This window comes from Hemiscyllium ocellatum, chromosome 5 (assembly GCF_020745735.1).
Source record: "Hemiscyllium ocellatum isolate sHemOce1 chromosome 5, sHemOce1.pat.X.cur, whole genome shotgun sequence".
NCBI classification, from domain to species: domain Eukaryota; kingdom Metazoa; phylum Chordata; class Chondrichthyes; order Orectolobiformes; family Hemiscylliidae; genus Hemiscyllium; species Hemiscyllium ocellatum.
The window spans coordinates 59,280,779-59,299,763 of record NC_083405.1 but is presented as its reverse complement, the minus strand read 5'-3'; the positions used below and the strand labels follow the sequence as shown (position 1 = coordinate 59,299,763).

Below are 18,985 nucleotides of genomic sequence, written 5' to 3'. Positions count from 1 at the left end.
AAGAATTAGTTGCCTAATGCACATAATTCTCCACTCCCCATTTCCGCCTTCTCGTACAAAATGCCTGATGGTTCTTGACCTTTCCTTCAATAAGACACAGGTTAGGATTGTGAATGATGGAAACAGGTGGAAGAACAGTGAAAGTTAATGCAAAAGCAGAAGAACTGGTGAGTCAGTAGAGGTAGGAATTGTTAGTAGTTTGGGAGGAGGAGATAGATGAGAGCTCAGAGTCAAAAGTATGGTGCTGGAAAAGCACAGCAGATCAGGCAGCATCCGAGGAGTAGTAAAATCGACATTTTGGCCAAAAGCCCTTCATTGGGAAATGATAGATGAGTGAAATTGAGTTGACATGATGCATGCAGTAGTAAACATTGTAGTCTCTGGCCCTTCATGAGATGTGTGTGCATGGACAGAGTTAGTGTGAGCAGTGCTCCTATGAATATGAGCCCACAGAGAGAAAATCGTGGCACTTACTCCTATAAATGGTCATTCATCTTCTTCCTGAACTGACGGGTAACCTGAATAACCCTGGGCAAAACATTGCTCCAGGCTGCAGTTTGTGTCTAGACAGGCTGCATCCAGTGTCATGGCCAACTATCAGGCACAGCTGGTAAATGGGTTGCTCTTTCCTCAATTCCCCTACTCACTAACACCTCCAGGTCTCTGTCAGTGAAATGGGGAGCAATCCTTCTTTTCTTCTGGTGTATGTACTGTACCCTGTACAGTCTCGAGCACGACTATATGAGGAGTTGTACCTTGCTTGCAGCATCTGAAGTGGTGAGTAGCTGGGATTTAAAGGTGTTGCCAGAGATGCATACCCATGGAAATCCCAGAAATCTCAACTCCATTCTGTCTGGTTGCGTGACTTCCCAATAAATGCACCCGAGAGCCCAGTTTCATTGGTAGTGCAGTAAAGTGCAGAAAATTGTGTGAGAAGCTCCTCTGAGGCATGGCAAGCCCAGCGCCTTTGAATCTCACTCAAGAATTTTAATTGAAAATAGAAAGATTCGCTTGCAGTTTTTCTTGGACTTTAGAGGTAATGTATTTATTCTGAAGTCTGGTTTATAACGGAAGTGAATTAACACTTCTTTAAATGGCCTCCTCTGCTCTGCAACTGCATTCAGCTGCTTCACAGTGGAATTAAAACAGGGAGTGTCATGCTCCAGTAGCTGACAATAATTTGCTGAGTGTAAATGGGACGAAATGTGCAGCAGCTCAACAAATTATTCTTCCACTTGCTTGAGTTGGGTTTGAATCCTACAATACTAACTCGACATTCTTCTCTTCAAGGATCTTGTTTGAAATAATTGAAGAGAATGCCACAGCTGTACAGCACAGTCCTGACAGTAACTCAATAAAAAATGCATTCAGTCAGTTGGTTCTTTCAGCAAGTAGGAGGCCCTGGGAACACAGAAATAGGACAGAACAGTAAGTGCATTAATCTCGGGGACACAATTAGAAATAGGTCAGAACAGGAGGCAAACAAGGTTTTGGCAACATTGTTAATGACAGGAGAAAGCAGTGAATGCATGTGGCCCTGGAATGCAGATATGTCAGAGCAATCCTGAGTTAGTCCTTTCTCAAGATTTTCAATAATTTAAACCCAGCAGCCTTCACTTTCTCATTCTTACGTTCGCTTCTCTTGCCATTGACTTTCAGCAATCAAGACTAAATGATAATTTAAGGATTCTGGTTGTCAGCAAACGTTTGCAGTTTTGAAATGAAAAGTAATGGCAACTCATTCTATTAACGAATCTCTGGGTGCCAGAAACTGTTCATCTGCAAGTCAGACAAGACTAGAGAAACCATCTTTGTAAACATCATGCACGCTGTCAATATGGGAACAGGAAGGAGAGTGAGAAAAGCTGATCATTTACTGAAACATTAAAGATTTGGCAACTTTGGATGTGTTGTAATGGGAAGTACTAAACCAACTCATACAGTATGCCCTCACTTATAGTTGTGGTTGCATTCCTGAAAATCAAGACTTTAAGTGAATCCGCAGTTCCTATAGGGATTAATGTAAAAAGCCACGGTTGGGTACCTTGGGGCATATCTTATCTGGGGAAAAAACACGAACAAGTGCACACACTGTTCCAAACATGTGCAAAACTGTGCATTCCTAGCTGAAAAAACTTGCAAAACAAAATACATCATCAAATAAAAATAAATATAATACACAAGGAAAAAACACAGTCACCATTCAGTAATGTTAGATTGATCAGTGGTGGAACCCAGGTCTTCAGTGTTACTTCGTGAATGGGTAGGGACCTCAGATAAGAACAGAGGACGGGAGGCAAGGGTGGGAAGCAATGCTGAGACTTGCAGCTAGCAAAGCTGGGGTGGAGCAAGGCCCAAGGAACAAAGTCTGAAGGTGAAGTGAGGCTAGGGTTAAGGCAGGAGGCAAACCCAAGAACTAAGGTCAATGGGTGAGGGGGTGCGGAGGGGAGAGGAAATGTGGATGGGAGGTGAGGCATTAGGTGAATGGGTATGTGAACAGGAAATTTGGCAAATGATATTGAAGAAAAACTGACAAATGTTAGATTTTATTAACTACATTGAAATAAAGTCACATTAAGATTAGATTACTTACAGTGTGGAAACAGACCCTTCGACCCAACAAGTCCACACTAACCAGCTGAAGCGCGACCCACCCAGACCCATTCCCCTACATTTACCCCTTCACCTAACCCTTTGGACAATTTAGCATGGTCAATTCACCTAACCTGCACATTTTTGGATTGTGGGAAGAAACCAGAGCACCCGAAGGAAACCCATGCAGACGTGGGGAGAATGTGCAAACTCCACATAGACAGTCGCCTGAGGCGGGAATTGAACCCAGGTCTCTGGTGCTGTGAGGCAAAAGTGCTAACCACTGTACCACCGTGCCACCCACAAAAAAGTGAATGAATATCATGTAGGGACCTACCGTACAGTTGGAAAGGTAGGAACTTCTTCTAAATGGAACCTAACTTTCAAATAATAGTTTTTGTCACAGACACTCTCTTGCAATGCTCCCATCACTCTCTCAGGAAAGATTCATTGACTCAATGACTGGCAAACAGTATGCAACCCTGAAGAATATTTTGAGTGAGATTTTCTGAATTGTGGTCTATTATTAATGAAAATGATTTGCAAGGTTTTTTGCATTCAGTGGGATTCTTTGATTAATTTATCTTTGATTAATTTATCTTTGATTCATAAAATAAAAGCTGAAAAGTCTCAGCAAGCAGGTTTTCTGAAGAATGCAGTTTCCAAAAACATCAAGTGACATATAGATGATGGAAACTGTAGACTTCATGGCTGTAAAATTAACCATGACCTTTTATGGATTTAATAAGGTGACAATCCATTACACAGCTGTTCACAGACATTGATATTGACTAGTCAGCTGGCCATTGGCCAATGGGCTGGCTCCAGCAAAGGGCAAAGGGTTAGGGTGGATAGGATAGGGTAGGATGGTTAGATCTAAGAGGGAGCCTATTAATGAGGGATTCCTGCCATCCTGCTGCCAGCCCATGCAGGGAAAACTGTAAAAGTGGACAACTGGGCCTGGATTTTCATGGAGTTATACCAGCTCCAGAAACATTTAGAAGTGATGGATACAACGGATTCTGAGATTCTGTTCATGTACCTATTTTAGGTATGTTTTACTATTGTTGAATGATAGTATGAGTACTGCATTCCTCACCTGGCCGGTTCCATTGAGGGGTATTCATTGTGATATTTTTCCTGATTGTCACCAGTGCCACCTCATAGTATCTAACACTTCTGTCTGTATACGGCACAGGTTAAAACTCATTGGAGATGGTTCACTGCAAGCAATCCTCCCATCCAACAATCCTCATGGACCCTTGCCAGTTTCTTAAGGACTCGTGGTCTTGAGAGAAATCATAAACCATAGTTTATGGATTTGGGACTTTTGTGAAAGGTTACTTTTAAAGGTCTTACCCATAGCCCCTTTATGTCCTCCATGCTTCCAGTAACCCCCACATGCCTTCTATATACTTTCCATTGCCCCTTTGTTTTGCCCTCACATCCTCCATGCTAATTCACCCAGATTGTACAATGTACCAGATTTTTGAAGCATATACTCATAGTGACAAGTATTTGACATGCTCATGAAAGAAACACCTGAGAAAATTATTTTTTTTTAAAAAAAACTGCTGTACTCAAAAACCTTACAAAAGTGTCGATCAGACAGAGATATTCACTGTTGCATTTTTTGGATTTTAGACTAAGATCAACACAGCCAAAAGGCCAGCAAAGAAACTGAACACAAAGCTGTATTGGGAGACATTTATGTTACTGGCTGTGCAGGACTGACAAGTTCATTGGTATTATGTCACTTGCTATGTTGATGCATAAATTTACATAAACATTATTCCATTTAGTATACCTGTTGTAGCTAAAGCATTATCTTCATGTACTGATCAATATCCGGTCACAACAGCCCTTTTTCCTGAAATACAAGATCCATGTATATTTCAACATCAATATGTCCATCATTGTCCTCAATTATTGGTGTGGGCCAAAGTTCCAGATAGTTGAATTAGGACTTCTAACCAGTTCGCCTTGATACTTTCACATCCCGGTGACCATCTCCGAATTGTCTCCAACTCCATAACCTCAACAGCAAGCATCCATTTTCCTGCTGGTTCTGTCACAGTGACGACAAGGCACTTAAGTGGGCATGAATTGGCCTGGATTGGCCTGTGGATGGCAGGTTACCCGTTGTCTCACCACCCCACCTGCTGGTAAAATTTGAGCTGGGTTAGGCTGGCATTCAGTTATTAGGCACTCACTGCATTTTACGTACTCCTCCTCCCACCTTCAAACCGTGCTGTGGAGAAGCGTGACACCCAGCCCTACATGTTGTATCTCCATAAACATCCAGTTGGAAATTAAAATTTGTTCTTACTACTTCCGAACCATTTTCAGTCTTCCGAACTTGACATCCATCTGCCTTTAATGTTTACTGTGGTACTAATATCCTGTAAAAGACAGGCATCCTAAGGCCCACTGACGACTTGAGCACTCTAATAAGCAGAATATGAACATCCCCTTTCCTCAAATCTTTCACTCATTCTGCAAAGGCTTTCGAGTGCAGAATCGCAGCAAGCAAAATAAATTGATCCATTAATAAAACATGATTCCAAAATCTGATGTCTTCAAAATAATACTGAATAATTCATTTTACTCCAGATTTAATTATTCTAATGTCTGGTCCTATGAGGAAGAAGCAGTATTGAGAGCTGATGCATATTTCAGTGCAATGTTTGTTTCCTCATCAATAATAAAACTATGGTAGATGGAGAAGGCATAGGGAACTTTACCAATTAGCTGGCTGAATATCAGTGTTTCTGACAAGAAAATCTCAACATGTCGGAAAATACTAGTCAGAGAACAGAGGAAACTTTCTTGAATGAGGGAATGATACAACATAGAGTCACTCAGCCAGTCATGCTTATGCCAGCCCTTTGGGTAGCACTTACAATTTGTTCCATTCTCCTGTCCATTCCATATCACCACATCCTTCCATCTATGTAAGAGGATGGACATGCTGTAAATGAAATCCATTAGGGATGGGATAGCTTGATATGATACATATCATCAGCAGCTGAAGAAACCAATCCATGATGTGCAGACTCTGTTACAAATGCTGGATATGTTGTAAACATCAGGGTGCAGCCATGAATTACTGTTGGTGGTGTAAGCACAGGTTGTCAATTTGTTGAAGCCACTGATTGTCATGGTGGAAATCATGTGATGTCACCATTCCTCTCTGTCATCAGCTACAATAGTTGATGTTTAGGGCCTTTGTGTAATGTTTGCAACTATCCTGAAAGCAGAGTTTTGGATTCTGGTGTTACTGATCTTTTGATTCCAACTACTTCACCATACAAAAAAACCACTGGGTAGGTATTCATTGGTGTTCCATTCTGAAGATCTGCCCAAGTGAGCAAAGTCACCTCTGTTTCATTAGTCCCGTTCTATCACAGATGCACCTTTGAGGGGAGTGTTATAATATGCTATAAACAGCAAAGGTGAAAGTTGTTGAATTTCCTTCCTTGGTAACTGTAGACTTTTCATGAGCCCTTACAGTTTAGGTACTTAGATAATTTCTTTGTGAGAGTTGTCATTGAATTAACTTCCACCACCCTTTTAGGTTATTTCCCTTTGTACGTGGAATCTGTGGTAGAACTGAATGGTTTTATGAATTTATTATTTGTCACTTCAATTTTGAAAGTTTCCTGTAAAAGTAAAAGCTCTTTGCTTTTTAAGGGAATGAATAGCCTTTTACTTAAAAAAAAAGGTGGTGTACATATAAACAGTTCATTGAAAAAACCAACTGTTTGGTCTAATGTAGCTGTATTAAATAGTACTATTTGCATTACAAAATAGACAATTGTTATTGAATTTATTTGCCAATACAAGGTCAGAGTTTTGAGTTCATTAGTTGTCTGTAATTCAAATTGAAGAAGATGGTATTAAGTCTGGGCATGAATGTGCTCTACTAAGCTGCCAGCTCGTCCAGAAGTGGTACTGGGGAGCCGTGGACAAATTAACCAAAAAGCTTGGAAGTCAGCAGGAGGTGATTTCCCAACTCAATCAGACTGGGAAGTGGAAAGACACAAAAACAGAAATTGCTGGAGAAACTCAGCAGGTCTGGCAGCATCTGTGGGAAGAAAGCAGAGTTAACATTTCAAGCCCGGCAGCTCTTCTTTGGGACAGGTAGAATGCTACTGAGGACTGGAGGCATGAATTCAGATGGCCTTCAGAAGAGGTATCCAAAATAAATTGCTGTCAGGAGATGGGGAAGGGGAAGTTCATGGCAAGGCAGACTCAACTTTTCCTTTTGGCTACAGGAAAGCTTTGTCTTTGGTAAACTGACTTTGTTGGATTCTGTTCATCTTCCTGTCAGCTTTGGTACATCATCACTCACAGCTCAGGCTTCTGGTTTAAAATGCAGTCAGATCCCATTGTCTTCATCACAGTTCAATCGCTTATTTCAAGAAACTCACTGCAAGCTCCACCTTAAGACCTCTCCGCCTTAATCAATTGGTCTTTCCAAATCTCCAATGGTTTAAACATTGTGATGTATTATTGTAGTCACTAATCAATTACACTGCTTGGTTATTCATTGGAAAACTTACATTCAAACTTATTTGTAAAAACTGCATAACTTTACCTTACCAAAACCGATGTAGTGTATAGACATTCTAGGTTCACTAGTGGAAACATCTTACCTTTTGTGGTCTGGTCTTTTGGTTCTAGTTTGGTCTGTTTTGTTCCATTGTGGTCTGTTTTGTTCTGTCTTACCCCCTAAAATGTTGTTAATTCAGATGGCTGGTTCCCCTTTGTTTTGTTTGGTTTAGTTATGTTGAGTTGTTTTCGGTTTTCTTCAGTTTTTTTTTCTCTGCTCTCTTTTGTTCTGGCTTTACAGATGCCATTGAGGACAATGGAGAAGGTATTGCATTTCCTTTACTAGCTTGAAATTTATGTTTCTGGTTTTTGCACTGCCTCCTGTCTTAATTCAACAGGTGAAATCCGTGTTAGGGACTTTCAGAAATACAATGAGAAATTGTGTCCAGCTGCTATCCTTTGTTATTACTATTTATCACATGAAAAATTGTACGATATAACATAAACCACAACTGGTTCCTCTGTGAGCATTATTTAATCCTTGTTGCTAAGAAGTAAATCGAGCGAATTCTAGTTCTAATTTTTAAGTATCTGCTCAGTGCACTTGTACTGAGATGGATGGGATGGTCTGGTCTATTGTATTAGTTTTCTTATTTCAGTCTAGTGGTGTTGCACAAGGATCTGTGTTCAGGCCTGAGTTATTCACATTGACTTGGATAATAGCACATAAACTCATATATCCAAATTTGCAGTTAACACAAAGTTAAGTGGCATAGTAGACAATGTATGATAAAATCCTAAATCATAGAATTATAGAATGTGAATGATAGCATAAAATTAAAGGGATGTCATTCAACTAGATGCATGGGCAAAACTGTGGCTGATGGAGTTCAAAATAAGCAAGTGTGAGGTTATCCATTTTGCACTGAAAAAAGAACAGATCAGAGTCATTTCTAGATTAATGAAGTTAAATACATTGAATGTCCAAAGAGTCTTGGAGGTTTGACTGCTTACATCTTTAAAATGTTACAAACCGATGCAGAAAATAATCAAAGAAGCTAATGGAATGCTGGCCTTTATATCTAGGGGACTAGAGTATAAGGATGCAGAAGTGATGCTGTAGTTACACAAACCCTGGTTAGGCTCCACTTGGAGTACTGTGAGCAGATCTGAGCACCACATCTCAGGAGGGATATATTGGCTATGGAGGGAATGCAATGTAGACTTACAAGAATGATACCTGGACTTCAGGGCTTAAAGTATGAGGAGAGATTATACAAATTAGGCCCATTGATATAATCAAAATCTAAGATATAAACGGAAAAAAAAAAGATAAAGATAAACTATTTCCTCAGGTTAGGGATTCTGGAATTGGGGGCGTAGCCTGAGAATTAGGGCCAGAGCATTCAGGAGGGATGTTTGGAAGCACTTCTACACATAAAGAATGGCAGATGTTTGCATATGGCTTCCACAAAGGCAGTAGATGCTGGATCAGTTGTTAATTTTAAATCTGAAGTCGATAACTTTTTTGTTAAGCAAAGGTATTAAGAGATATGGACCAGAGATAGGTATATGGAGTTAAGCCACATCAGCCCTGATCTCATTGAATGATGGAACAGATTTGAGGAGCTAAAAGGCCTACTCCTGTTTTTTTGTCCCTACCACTGCAGAGGTAATGTTAATAATGATAGTTATAAACCAAAAGAATTCATTTTGTTAGAGTCCCTCATCTCAAAAAAATGCAATAAAAACATTTCTTTATTTAACCATTAAAGCTACACTATCAAAGGTTACATTATATCACTAGTATTGGTATGATTCTAGAATGAAGTGTGAAGTTCAGGCAGCCGACACATAATGCTGTAATTGTGATTTAAAAGTGGTTAATTGAATCCTTTGAAAGTGTATATGGATGCAAAGACAGAGCCCCGTTTTGTCATGTAATTAACATTTACTTAAAAGAGAAATTCGGTTGGATTCTTTCTGTTAAACATCAAAAATGGAGAAAAATAAATTGCCAAGATTCTCAAGAGCGCTCTTAATCCTTGCATTGAGTAGCGGTTATATCTCATGAAATAACTATACAGAGGCCAGTATCCCACCACCAAGTCAGCCTTTATTTACATGTGCACAGTACACTGGCTGTGGCCAACCAGCTCGGAATCAGTCCCTCGAGTGAGGAAACTCTCTGAGACTCCCGTTGCATCTGCCAAACAGGGCTTCCTGATTGACCCAGAATAGCAGCCCCAGTCAGGGACCTCACATTCAATGAGCTCCACCTGGCCAGCCTTGTTCAATGACTCCACTCAGTAAATTCAAGTTAGTGTAAGATAGCTAGCCTTATGTTCTTAGCAGTTCATTCACTTACCTGATACAGGATTTAAACAGTTACTTTTGTGTTAGTTGATTTGAATGCTACTACTTTGCATACTAGTACTTTCAATCAATATGGAAATTGTTCATTAACATCTGGAAAGAAATTGCAGAAATTCATCAACCCAACCTTACTCCCAGCTCTCTAAATGTAAAGTTAAAAATCGTCTTCATTCCTTGAAAATGTACCATGAATGATTTATGAGACATTATTTCCACTCAATGATTATTTGCAATGCAGCCATATCGTCTTTTTATAGACTGGGAATCCTCGCATGAGCAATATATGAATAGAACTGTTAACTCAGGATTGTCAGTGAAGTTATACAATTGTATAAAACTGGGGAATAGATTGAAGCTCCAAATCCCTGCCTCCTTCTGTTGCAGTGTGCTTGCATTAGATATCACCAAAACTATGTTTTTAAAGTCTTGCATTAATCCTTAATCCTTCTTTTTGAATGAAATATATTTAACACTCACAATTGCATATTTACAAAAGCAAATTCCAGTGAATACTGACTTCTGAAAGAAAAGCAGAAAGTGTTGGAAGAAGTACACAGCAGATTAGGCAGCCTCTACAAAGAGAATGTTGATCTTCCATCAGAATTAGGAAAACTTTAAAATATAATATATTTCAAGCAAGTGGAAGGGAAAGGAGGATAAGAGCAAGAGGGAAGGTGTATGATAGTGTGAGAGCTAGGAGAGCTCAAATGACAAAAGCTTTGGTGGTGAAGGGACAAAGAGTATAGTCATGGGACAAATGTTCCAATGAAGTTTGAAGTAAGTTCAAGTAACAGCAACTCTTCTTTTTGGCATCAATTCTTCACAGGGTAATAGTTGGGAGTGGGACTAATACAGAGCAACGTAAGGACAGTTTGAGAACTCAATATAGCTCCCTGGTTTTTTTTTTGCCAGGAAGGGCATTCAGCTCTAATGCAAGATTAAAGAGACTATCTTTTTCAGGGGAATGCTGTGAAAAGGGATTGATTCCCAATGAATGAGTGCAACTGTGTATGTGTAGCTGGAAGACTGTTTTTTTTTGTGTTGGGAACAGATTGTTTATTTGACTATGGACTCTGCTATTTAGCTTGCCAGATTCCTCAATGAATTGAACAACCTCAGACTATAATCTGTGCTCCCATTTTTTTCCTTTTACTTTGCAACTTGTTTTTCTGCTGCACTGAGAGGCATAGATTCATAGAGATGTACAGCATGGAAAAAGACCCTTTGGTCTAATTCATCCATGCCAATCAGATATCCTAACCTCATCTAGTCCCATTTGCTAGCACTTGGCCCATATCCCTCTAAAGCATTCGTATTCATGTACTCATCCAGATGACTTATAAATGCTGTAAACTTAGCAGCTTTCACCACTTCCTCTGGCAGCTCATTCCATACACGCACCACCCTCTGTGTGAAAAAGCTGCCCATTAGGTCCCTTTTATATGTTTCCCCTCTCACCCTAAACCTATGCCCTCTAGTTCTGGACTCGCCTACCCCAGGGAAAAGCCTTTGTCCATTTACCCTATTCATGCTCCTTATGATTTTATAAACCTCTATAAGGTCACCCCTCAGACTCCGATGGTCCAGGAAAAATAGTCCCAGCCTATTCAGCCTCTCCCTGTAGCTCAAACTCTCCAACTCCTGGCAATATTCTTGTAAATTATTTCTGAACGCTTTCAAGTTTCACAACATCCTTCCGATAGGAAGGAGACAAGAATTGCACGCAATGTGGCCTAACCAATGTCCTGTTCAGCCACAACATGAGCTCCCACCTCCTTTAGTCAGTGGTCTGACCAATAAAGGAAAACATACCAAACGCCTTCTTCACTATCTGACCTACCTGTGACCCCATTTGCAAGGAACAATGTACTGCACGTCAAGGTCTCTTTGCTCAGCACTACTGCCCAGGACCTTACCATTAAGTGTGTAGGTCATGCTCTGATTTGCTGTTTCAAACTGCAGCACCTCCCATTTATCTAAATTTAACTGCATCTGCCACTCAGCCCATTGGACTATCTGATCAAGATCCCATTGCACTCTGAGGTCATCTTCTCCGCTGTCCAATACACCTCCAATTTTTGGGGATTGTATTATAGACCCCCCTAATAGTCAGCGGGAAATTGAGATACAAATATGTAAGGAGATTTCATTTATGGTAGGGGATTTTAACTTTCCAAACATAGATTGGGACTGATATAGTGTTATGGCTTAGATAGAGCAAATTTGTTAAGTGTGTCCATGATTCAGTATGTGGATGTTCCAACTAGAGAAGGTGCAAAACTTGACCTACTCTTGGGAAATAAGGCAAGGCAGCTGACTGAGGTGTCAGTGGGGAGTACTTTGGGGCCAGCGACCATAATTCTATTAGTTTTAAAATAGTGATGGAAAAGGATGGACTGGGTCTAAAAACTGAAGTTCTAAATTGGATGAAGACTAATTTGATGGTATTCGGCAAGAACTTTCAAACGCTGATTGGGGGCAGGTGTTCGCAGGTAAAGGGACAGCTGGAAAATGGGAAGCCTTCAAAAATGAGATAACTAGAATCCAGAGATTGTATATTGCTGTTAGGGTGAAAGGAAAGGGTGGTAGGTGCAGGGAACGCTGGATGACTAGAGAAATTGAGGTTATTTGGAAAGGCAAAGACTGATTATATGGACTTCAGTAAGGCATTCGACAAGGTTCCTCATGATTAGCAAGGTTAGATCTCATGGAATACAAAGGATTTCTTTTTGGATGTTGGTTGTTCCCTTAATCTGTCTTTTAAGCAGATCCCAGCCAAGTCCTTCTTGCTTTTATTTGTCTCATTGATCACCCTGCTTTCCGCTTGGTACCACCTCAAGCAGAGTGTCCAATAGACGATACACATTACATTATTGATTGATTTTTCTTGCTGTAATTATCAGGACTATGACAGCCACAGTGAATGATAATTGTCATTATCTTACTTTGTACAACCATTCCCAAAAAAATTTGTAACCTCACTAATTTACATACTAATTTCACCTTGTGACCATAGACTTTCCTCTTAGTAATATTTTACCCAATCCTGACAATGTTTTCCCTGTCAGTCAATGACAGGATATGGAATATTTAAATTAGATGTGATTTGATAATAATTTTGTTTTTCTTGCAGCCGGATCCTGCTGGGAGAGATTTTGCAATCCAACCTTTACTGGAGCATTGTGAAAATTCCCACATGAGTATTTGGCTGGGCATTGTGTATGCTTATAAAGGACTTCTAATGGTAGGAATTGCACTGTTTTTATTTCAGAGAAGTTTTTGGGTGAATCACAGTGTTGTTACATATTGTACTACTTTGAATTTTCTTTTGATTTCTCTGTTATGATTGACCAAAGCCATCTGGTCAAATTGTACCAGAGTCTCCAGGTTTTAGTTTCTGATTGTGTTTCCCTTTCAAAATGTTTAGTCAGGTTCAACCTAGTGGTGTATGGGCTCAATGTTCTGCTCAATTTTTTTCTACATATTCGATTGCTTCATTTGTTTTACTTAGGTCATTAAAAAAAAAATATTTTGTCACAAAGGAAATAATTGACAAGTGTAACAAATTGAAAGACCCGAGGTACAAAAGAAGAGCTTCCTCAACGCTATTATTAAATATCCTTTCTTTGTAAGTTTTCTTCTTAATGCATACACACCTACTGTAATCATGTAACACCTTCCCCCATCCATTATTTAACAGGTGTTTTCCTGGTAATTTTAAATTGATTCACACACTCACTAAGAGTAATGAGTTTATCATTAGTTTAGCATTTGTTTAGCATTTATTAACAAATATTGCAAATAGTACTTTAACTGAATTGATATTCCTTTTCTTTTTCAGTTGTTTGGATGTTTTCTTGCTTGGGAAACGCGTAATGTGAGCATTCCAGCTCTGAATGACAGCAAGTACATCGGAATGAGTGTCTACAATGTGGGAATCATGTGCATAATAGGAGCTGCTGTTTCATTCCTAACTCGAGATCAGCCAAATGTTCAATTCTGTATTGTGGCTCTGGTGATCATTTTCTGCAGCACCATTACTCTCTGCCTGGTCTTTGTGCCAAAGGTTGGTGGAATAAGAAGTTATCAATAAAGAATATTAATATAATACTTGATTAAGATTTGGTATTGATGTTTTTTTTTTAGCTCCCAAATACATTTCAGTGCTGATCTTTTGTTGGTAGGAAACCTCACATAGTAGGCCTTGTAAATCAGGAAATTGGTGGTGTGTTGACTGGGAATACCCCACGATCTAATGGACAGTAGTGAAATGTAATATCAACAGAACATAACAGAGACTTGAATGGATAGTTAGGTAGAGCATTGAATAGATGGACAAATACATTCAAAGCTGCACTCATGAGTATATCCCCTTTCAGGCTGACAGGTGATACCTTCCTTATGAAACAAGTGCCATTTATCCAAAAGTGAGAAATTAGATTCTCACCAAAACCAACAGTACAGGACAACATAAAACCAAAAGAAATAAAACAGAAGGCTCCAAAATCAAATTTCCAAGCATGCAACCTTGTCTCCTATTACAAGGGAGACATTGCATTTCTTGCTCTTTGCAGCAGAGACGTAGAACCTTTTAAACCCTCCAGACAGAAAAGAGAGCCCTTTGGTTTAAGTTTTGATCTAAAACTTGCTATTTCTGACAGTGCAGCACCATTTCAACTAAAATTTTGCAATCAAATCTCTGGACTGAGCCTTGAATGATTGATTTGACCAACCGAGTCACAGGCAGAGGCCTTTAAAGGGTGCAAGAAATATGGAAGTGGAGGGTTCTGTCTTAAGAATCAGTCACAACATACTGTAACTTTGGTGACAGCCTGGAAGGTATGGCGCAAAATAGACAACTGACTGAAAATGATATTTGAAACCATTTTCCTGGGGTATCTACTGATCTCGCATTGCTGTTACAAAAGGAGATTAAGGTTAGCTCAGAATTTCAGAGCTTAAGTGTTTAAAGTGAATACTGGGCTAGGTCAGCATAGATATTCCACATCCAGATTCAGGTGAAGAGGTGAAATGAGTTGGTACCAGAGGTTTGGAGGAGAGTTGAAACAGACAAGATCATGATAGAAAAAAGGATAAGGGAACAGAATCAATACATATAGCACTGTTAGTAATTGCCTATAACAGTGTGTCACAAACCCATAACATATAAACATCAGCTGAAAGTGAGGTGTGGTTCCAGAACAAAAATTCTGGACTTATATCCATCTTGCTATTATCCCTCAGATATTATGAGAAATGACAGTTGCACAGAGTAACAGTAGTATTGACTCCAATTTCTGAACACAAAGGTACAGAGCCTAAAAGACCACATCTTTTCATTTTAGTTCCTGACCTAACCAAAGTTCATGGGACCAGAATGAGCCCTCTGCCATCTTGGCTATTCAAGTCATTAGAGACTTATTCAAAGTGCCGCAGTCCCAGGAAGTCTGTTGCGGATACCCATTCACAACAGACTAACTAAGGAACCTGCTCTGCCTCTGGAAAGCCACCAATGTCAGTCACAAAATTACCTGAGCACCAGGACTGACAAATTTCAGGGCAAAATTACTTTAAAGTTTCATCGTTTTGATCAATGCAAAAAGTTCACTCCTGGAAGGCAGTCATTTATAAAAAAACATTTCCATTCTGTGTGGTGAAAATAACTTTCATAAGAAGTTATTCATGTTGTGTGTACATCCAGGAAGTGTGAGCATTTACAGAGCTACAGTTGTCATTAAAATCCGTATCAGCAAGTACATCTGAACCGACCATAAGGTGAATCCCAGTGAAGGCTCATGATCCAAGGTCTGCACCTCTGACCTCCATCCTTTACTCAATGGCCTTCAAAAGGGCAGCCAGAGGCTCCACCCCAGAAAGCTTGTCACTAAGTTGGGATCTGGTGTAACTGAGTCCAGACCTAGTTGTGGCAAGAGAACCTCCTGAACAGCCAGAGAGATTTTTTTTTATAAAAAAGCCATTTGACTTAGTATGTTGCACCAAAGTAACCTTTCCTTGGAACTCTTCCTACAGCTGATTACGTTACGAACAAATCCAGATGCAGCCACTCAGAACAGGCGATTGCAATTCACCCAGAATCAGAAGAAAGAAGACTCCAAGACATCAACTTCTGTAACAAGTGTGAACCAGGCAAATACATCTCGACTTGAGGGGTTTCAGACTGATAATCATCGCTTGCGAATGAAAATCACAGAGGTGCTGAGTTTGTTTTGAATCCTATCGCTCAATATTCTTTTAGGATCACACAAACAAATTCAAACAAAGACAGCTGAAGTTTCAGTAAATATTCTTGAGAAGAAGAATTATTTTGAAACGCATGTAGGGAAATTTGAGGATTACCAACTAAATTAAAGCAGACAATGGCTACCCAGATGCCAAGCAGAATTAATTTCTTAGCTTTGTGTTACTACGTTAGACAAGTAGATAGCTCTTATTTACAAACTGGGGATTTTCATAGTCTGAAAATGAGTGAATCTTTTAGCAAATGGAAGAAATGTTTTCAGTTTCTGAATTTGTTTGCTATACTTCTCTCTCCTTATTTTCCTTCCTGTTATCCAGATTATTGATCAAGATAAATCAGGAGAGATGTTATTTACCATTTCAAAACTGTCAGAAAGTTAATACTTTTACCTTTAATATATGTTAATGGCAACCAAGGCAACTTCTCAAGGGCAAGTCTTTTTTGGGCACTGAATGTTTGCCAGGATATGCTCTTATATATTTGTTTTTTTCTGGTGATTGTCCAATGACTCTGACAATATAATTTCCACTGGGCTATTCAATCATGCCATGGGACAAGATGATATGGGTAGGAAGAGAGATGGGGATTTAAGGCAGAAATTCAGGGAGTTAGTGTGGAAGCTTAGAGCAAGAACAAACACTGTCGTTACCTCTGGTTTGTTGCCTGTGCCATGTGCTAGCAAGGCGAGGAACAGAGAAAGAGAGGAGTTGAACACATGGCTACAGGGATGGTGCAGGAGGGAGGGTCCAAAATAAGGTTTCAAGGTCGCAAGAGGTCACTGACAAGCAAAATGTTGGTTTGAAGTGTGTCTATTTCAACACCGGGAACATCCGGACTAAGGTGGGTGAACTTGCAGCATGGGTTGGTACCTAGGATTTCGATGTTATGGCCATTTCAGAGACATGGATCAAGCAGGGGCAGGAATGGTTGTTGCAGGTTCCGGGATTTAGATGTTTCCGTAAGAACAGTGAAGATGGTAAAAGTGGTGGGGGTGTGACATTGTTAGTCAAGGACAGTATTACGATTGCAGAAAGGACATTTGAGGACTCATCCACTGAGGTATATGGACTGAGATTAGAAACAGGAAAGGGGAGGTCACCCTGTTGGGAGTTTTCTGTAGGCCTCCAAATAGTTCCCGAGATTTAGAGGAAAGGATAGCAAAGATGATCCTCAATAGGAGCGAGAGTGACAGGGTAGTGGTTATGGGGGACTTCAATTCCCAAATATTGACTGGGAATACTATAGTTGAGGTACTTTAGAAGGGTCGGTTTTTGTCCATTGTATGCAGGAGGGTTTTCTGACACAATATGTAGATAGGCCAACAAGGGGTGAGGCCACATTAGATTTGGAACTGGGTAATGAACCCAACCAGGTGTTAGATTTGGAGGTAGGTGAGCATTATGGTGATAGTGACCACAATTCGGTTATGTTTACTTTAGTGATGGAAAGGGATAGGTATATACTGCAGGGCAAGAGTTACAGCTGGAGGAAAGGCAATTATGATGTGATTAGGCAAGATTTAGGATGTATAGGATGGGGATGGAGAAGGAAACCACAGGGAATGGGCACAATTCAAGGAACAGCTACTGTGTGTCCTTGATAAGTATGTACCTATCAGGCAGGGAGGAAGTGGTTGAGCAAGGGAACCATGATTTGCTTGACAGTGCCCTCTTGCAACCTTGAAACCTTATTTTGGGTTCAGAGAAGATTTACTGGGCTGTTACCTGGTATGGAGGGAAAGTCTTATGAGGAAGGGTTGAGGGACCTGAGGCTGTTTTCGTTAGAGAGAAGAAGGTTGACAGATAACTCAATTGAGACATATACAATAATCAGAGGGTTAGATAGGGTGGACAGTGCCTTTTTCCTATGATGGTGATGGCTAGCACAAGGGGACATAGCTTCAAATTGATGGGTGATAGATACAGGTCAGATGTCAGAGATAGTTTCTTTATTCAGAGAGTAGTGGGGCATGGAATGTATTGCCTACAATAGTTGTAGACTTGCTAACTGTAGGGACATTTAAATGGTCATTAGATGGGCATATGAACAAGAATGGAATCATGTAAGGGCCTGTACTGCACTGTAATGTTCTATGAGACCCATGTTTAGAATTCATGAATCTGTGGGAAACTCTAGAAAAGGGAAAATTACAACTCTTATCTACAATTTAGAGACAGCACAAATTGCAGTTAAATTCCTTGAGGTGACTGATGCTTAGAAATTTCTGTTCGCTTTTAGTTTAGAAAAGGTCACAACTCGCATTGGCATAATTGAATATAAACTGTGTTCATTGAAGGTGCACATTTCCCTTTACAGCTTGACAAAGAGCTGGAGGAGGTTACCATGCAGTTACAGGACACGCCCGAAAAGACACAGTACATTAAGCAAAACCATATTCAAGAACTCAATAACATTCTGAGCATACAGAACTTCACAGATGGAAAAGGTAGGAGCATCTGTCTGCCATACCCTTAGCAAATTTAGCAACACTTCAAAGGAGACACAGCGGTACGCTTTTGACATTGTTTAATGAGTTTTGATGTATTGCAGCAAATTATAGGCATTAATTTAAATTATCTTTGCTGCAAATTACGATATTTTAGTACATATATCCTGAATGACTCCTTTGTGGAGTTAACAATTTCCAAACCAACTTATGTAACTTTGGATGGATTACCTGAAAGATTGCAGTCTAATACAAAGATTGTTTTTCTTGGCAGTACTGTAGCTCTGGTGCTCTGATATGCAGTAAATGGAAAATGTGATCCTGAAAACGGGACTGAAGAAATATCAAAGCCAAATAGATTAGATTTTTCTGGGTGACTAGGTTTTATAGTGTTCTATTACTGAAGGAATTACATGAAGATACCTGTTCAGGACAAGTAGAGGTTACATAGGTTCTTGTTACTCTGATTTACAAGAAATAGCTAATAAAATATTAAGACAGTACGAAGAAAAGAATTAAATTATCTTCAGCCAAATATTCAAATACATTTCCTTCCAGTTTTTGTTTTGGAAAACTCAACAGGTATTAACATAGGAAATTAATTAACTTTCCCAACATGTTAAACAGTCTATATTCCCATCGGTTTAATTATAAATCTTTAATCATTATCAAGAAGGTTTGAGATCATAAGGCTTAATCGTATCATGAATTGACAGGCATTTTGATGAATATTTTTGAAGCTCTAATGACATTTCTTG

The 18,985-nt window shown here is 39.6% G+C and overlaps 1 protein-coding gene across 1 annotated transcript in view; it reads left to right on the top strand.

Moving 5' to 3' along the window:
* Positions 1-18,985, top strand: part of gabbr2 (gamma-aminobutyric acid (GABA) B receptor, 2) — a 419,830-nt gene that overhangs the window by 387,823 nt on the left and 13,022 nt on the right. Inside the window, exons 13-16 of the mRNA XM_060825690.1 lie at positions 12,656-12,766; positions 13,364-13,588; positions 15,553-15,735; positions 18,098-18,227. Of these exons, the coding sequence (XP_060681673.1) occupies positions 12,656-12,766; positions 13,364-13,588; positions 15,553-15,735; positions 18,098-18,227 (649 nt within the window). The remainder of the gene's footprint in view (positions 1-12,655; positions 12,767-13,363; positions 13,589-15,552; positions 15,736-18,097; positions 18,228-18,985) is intronic.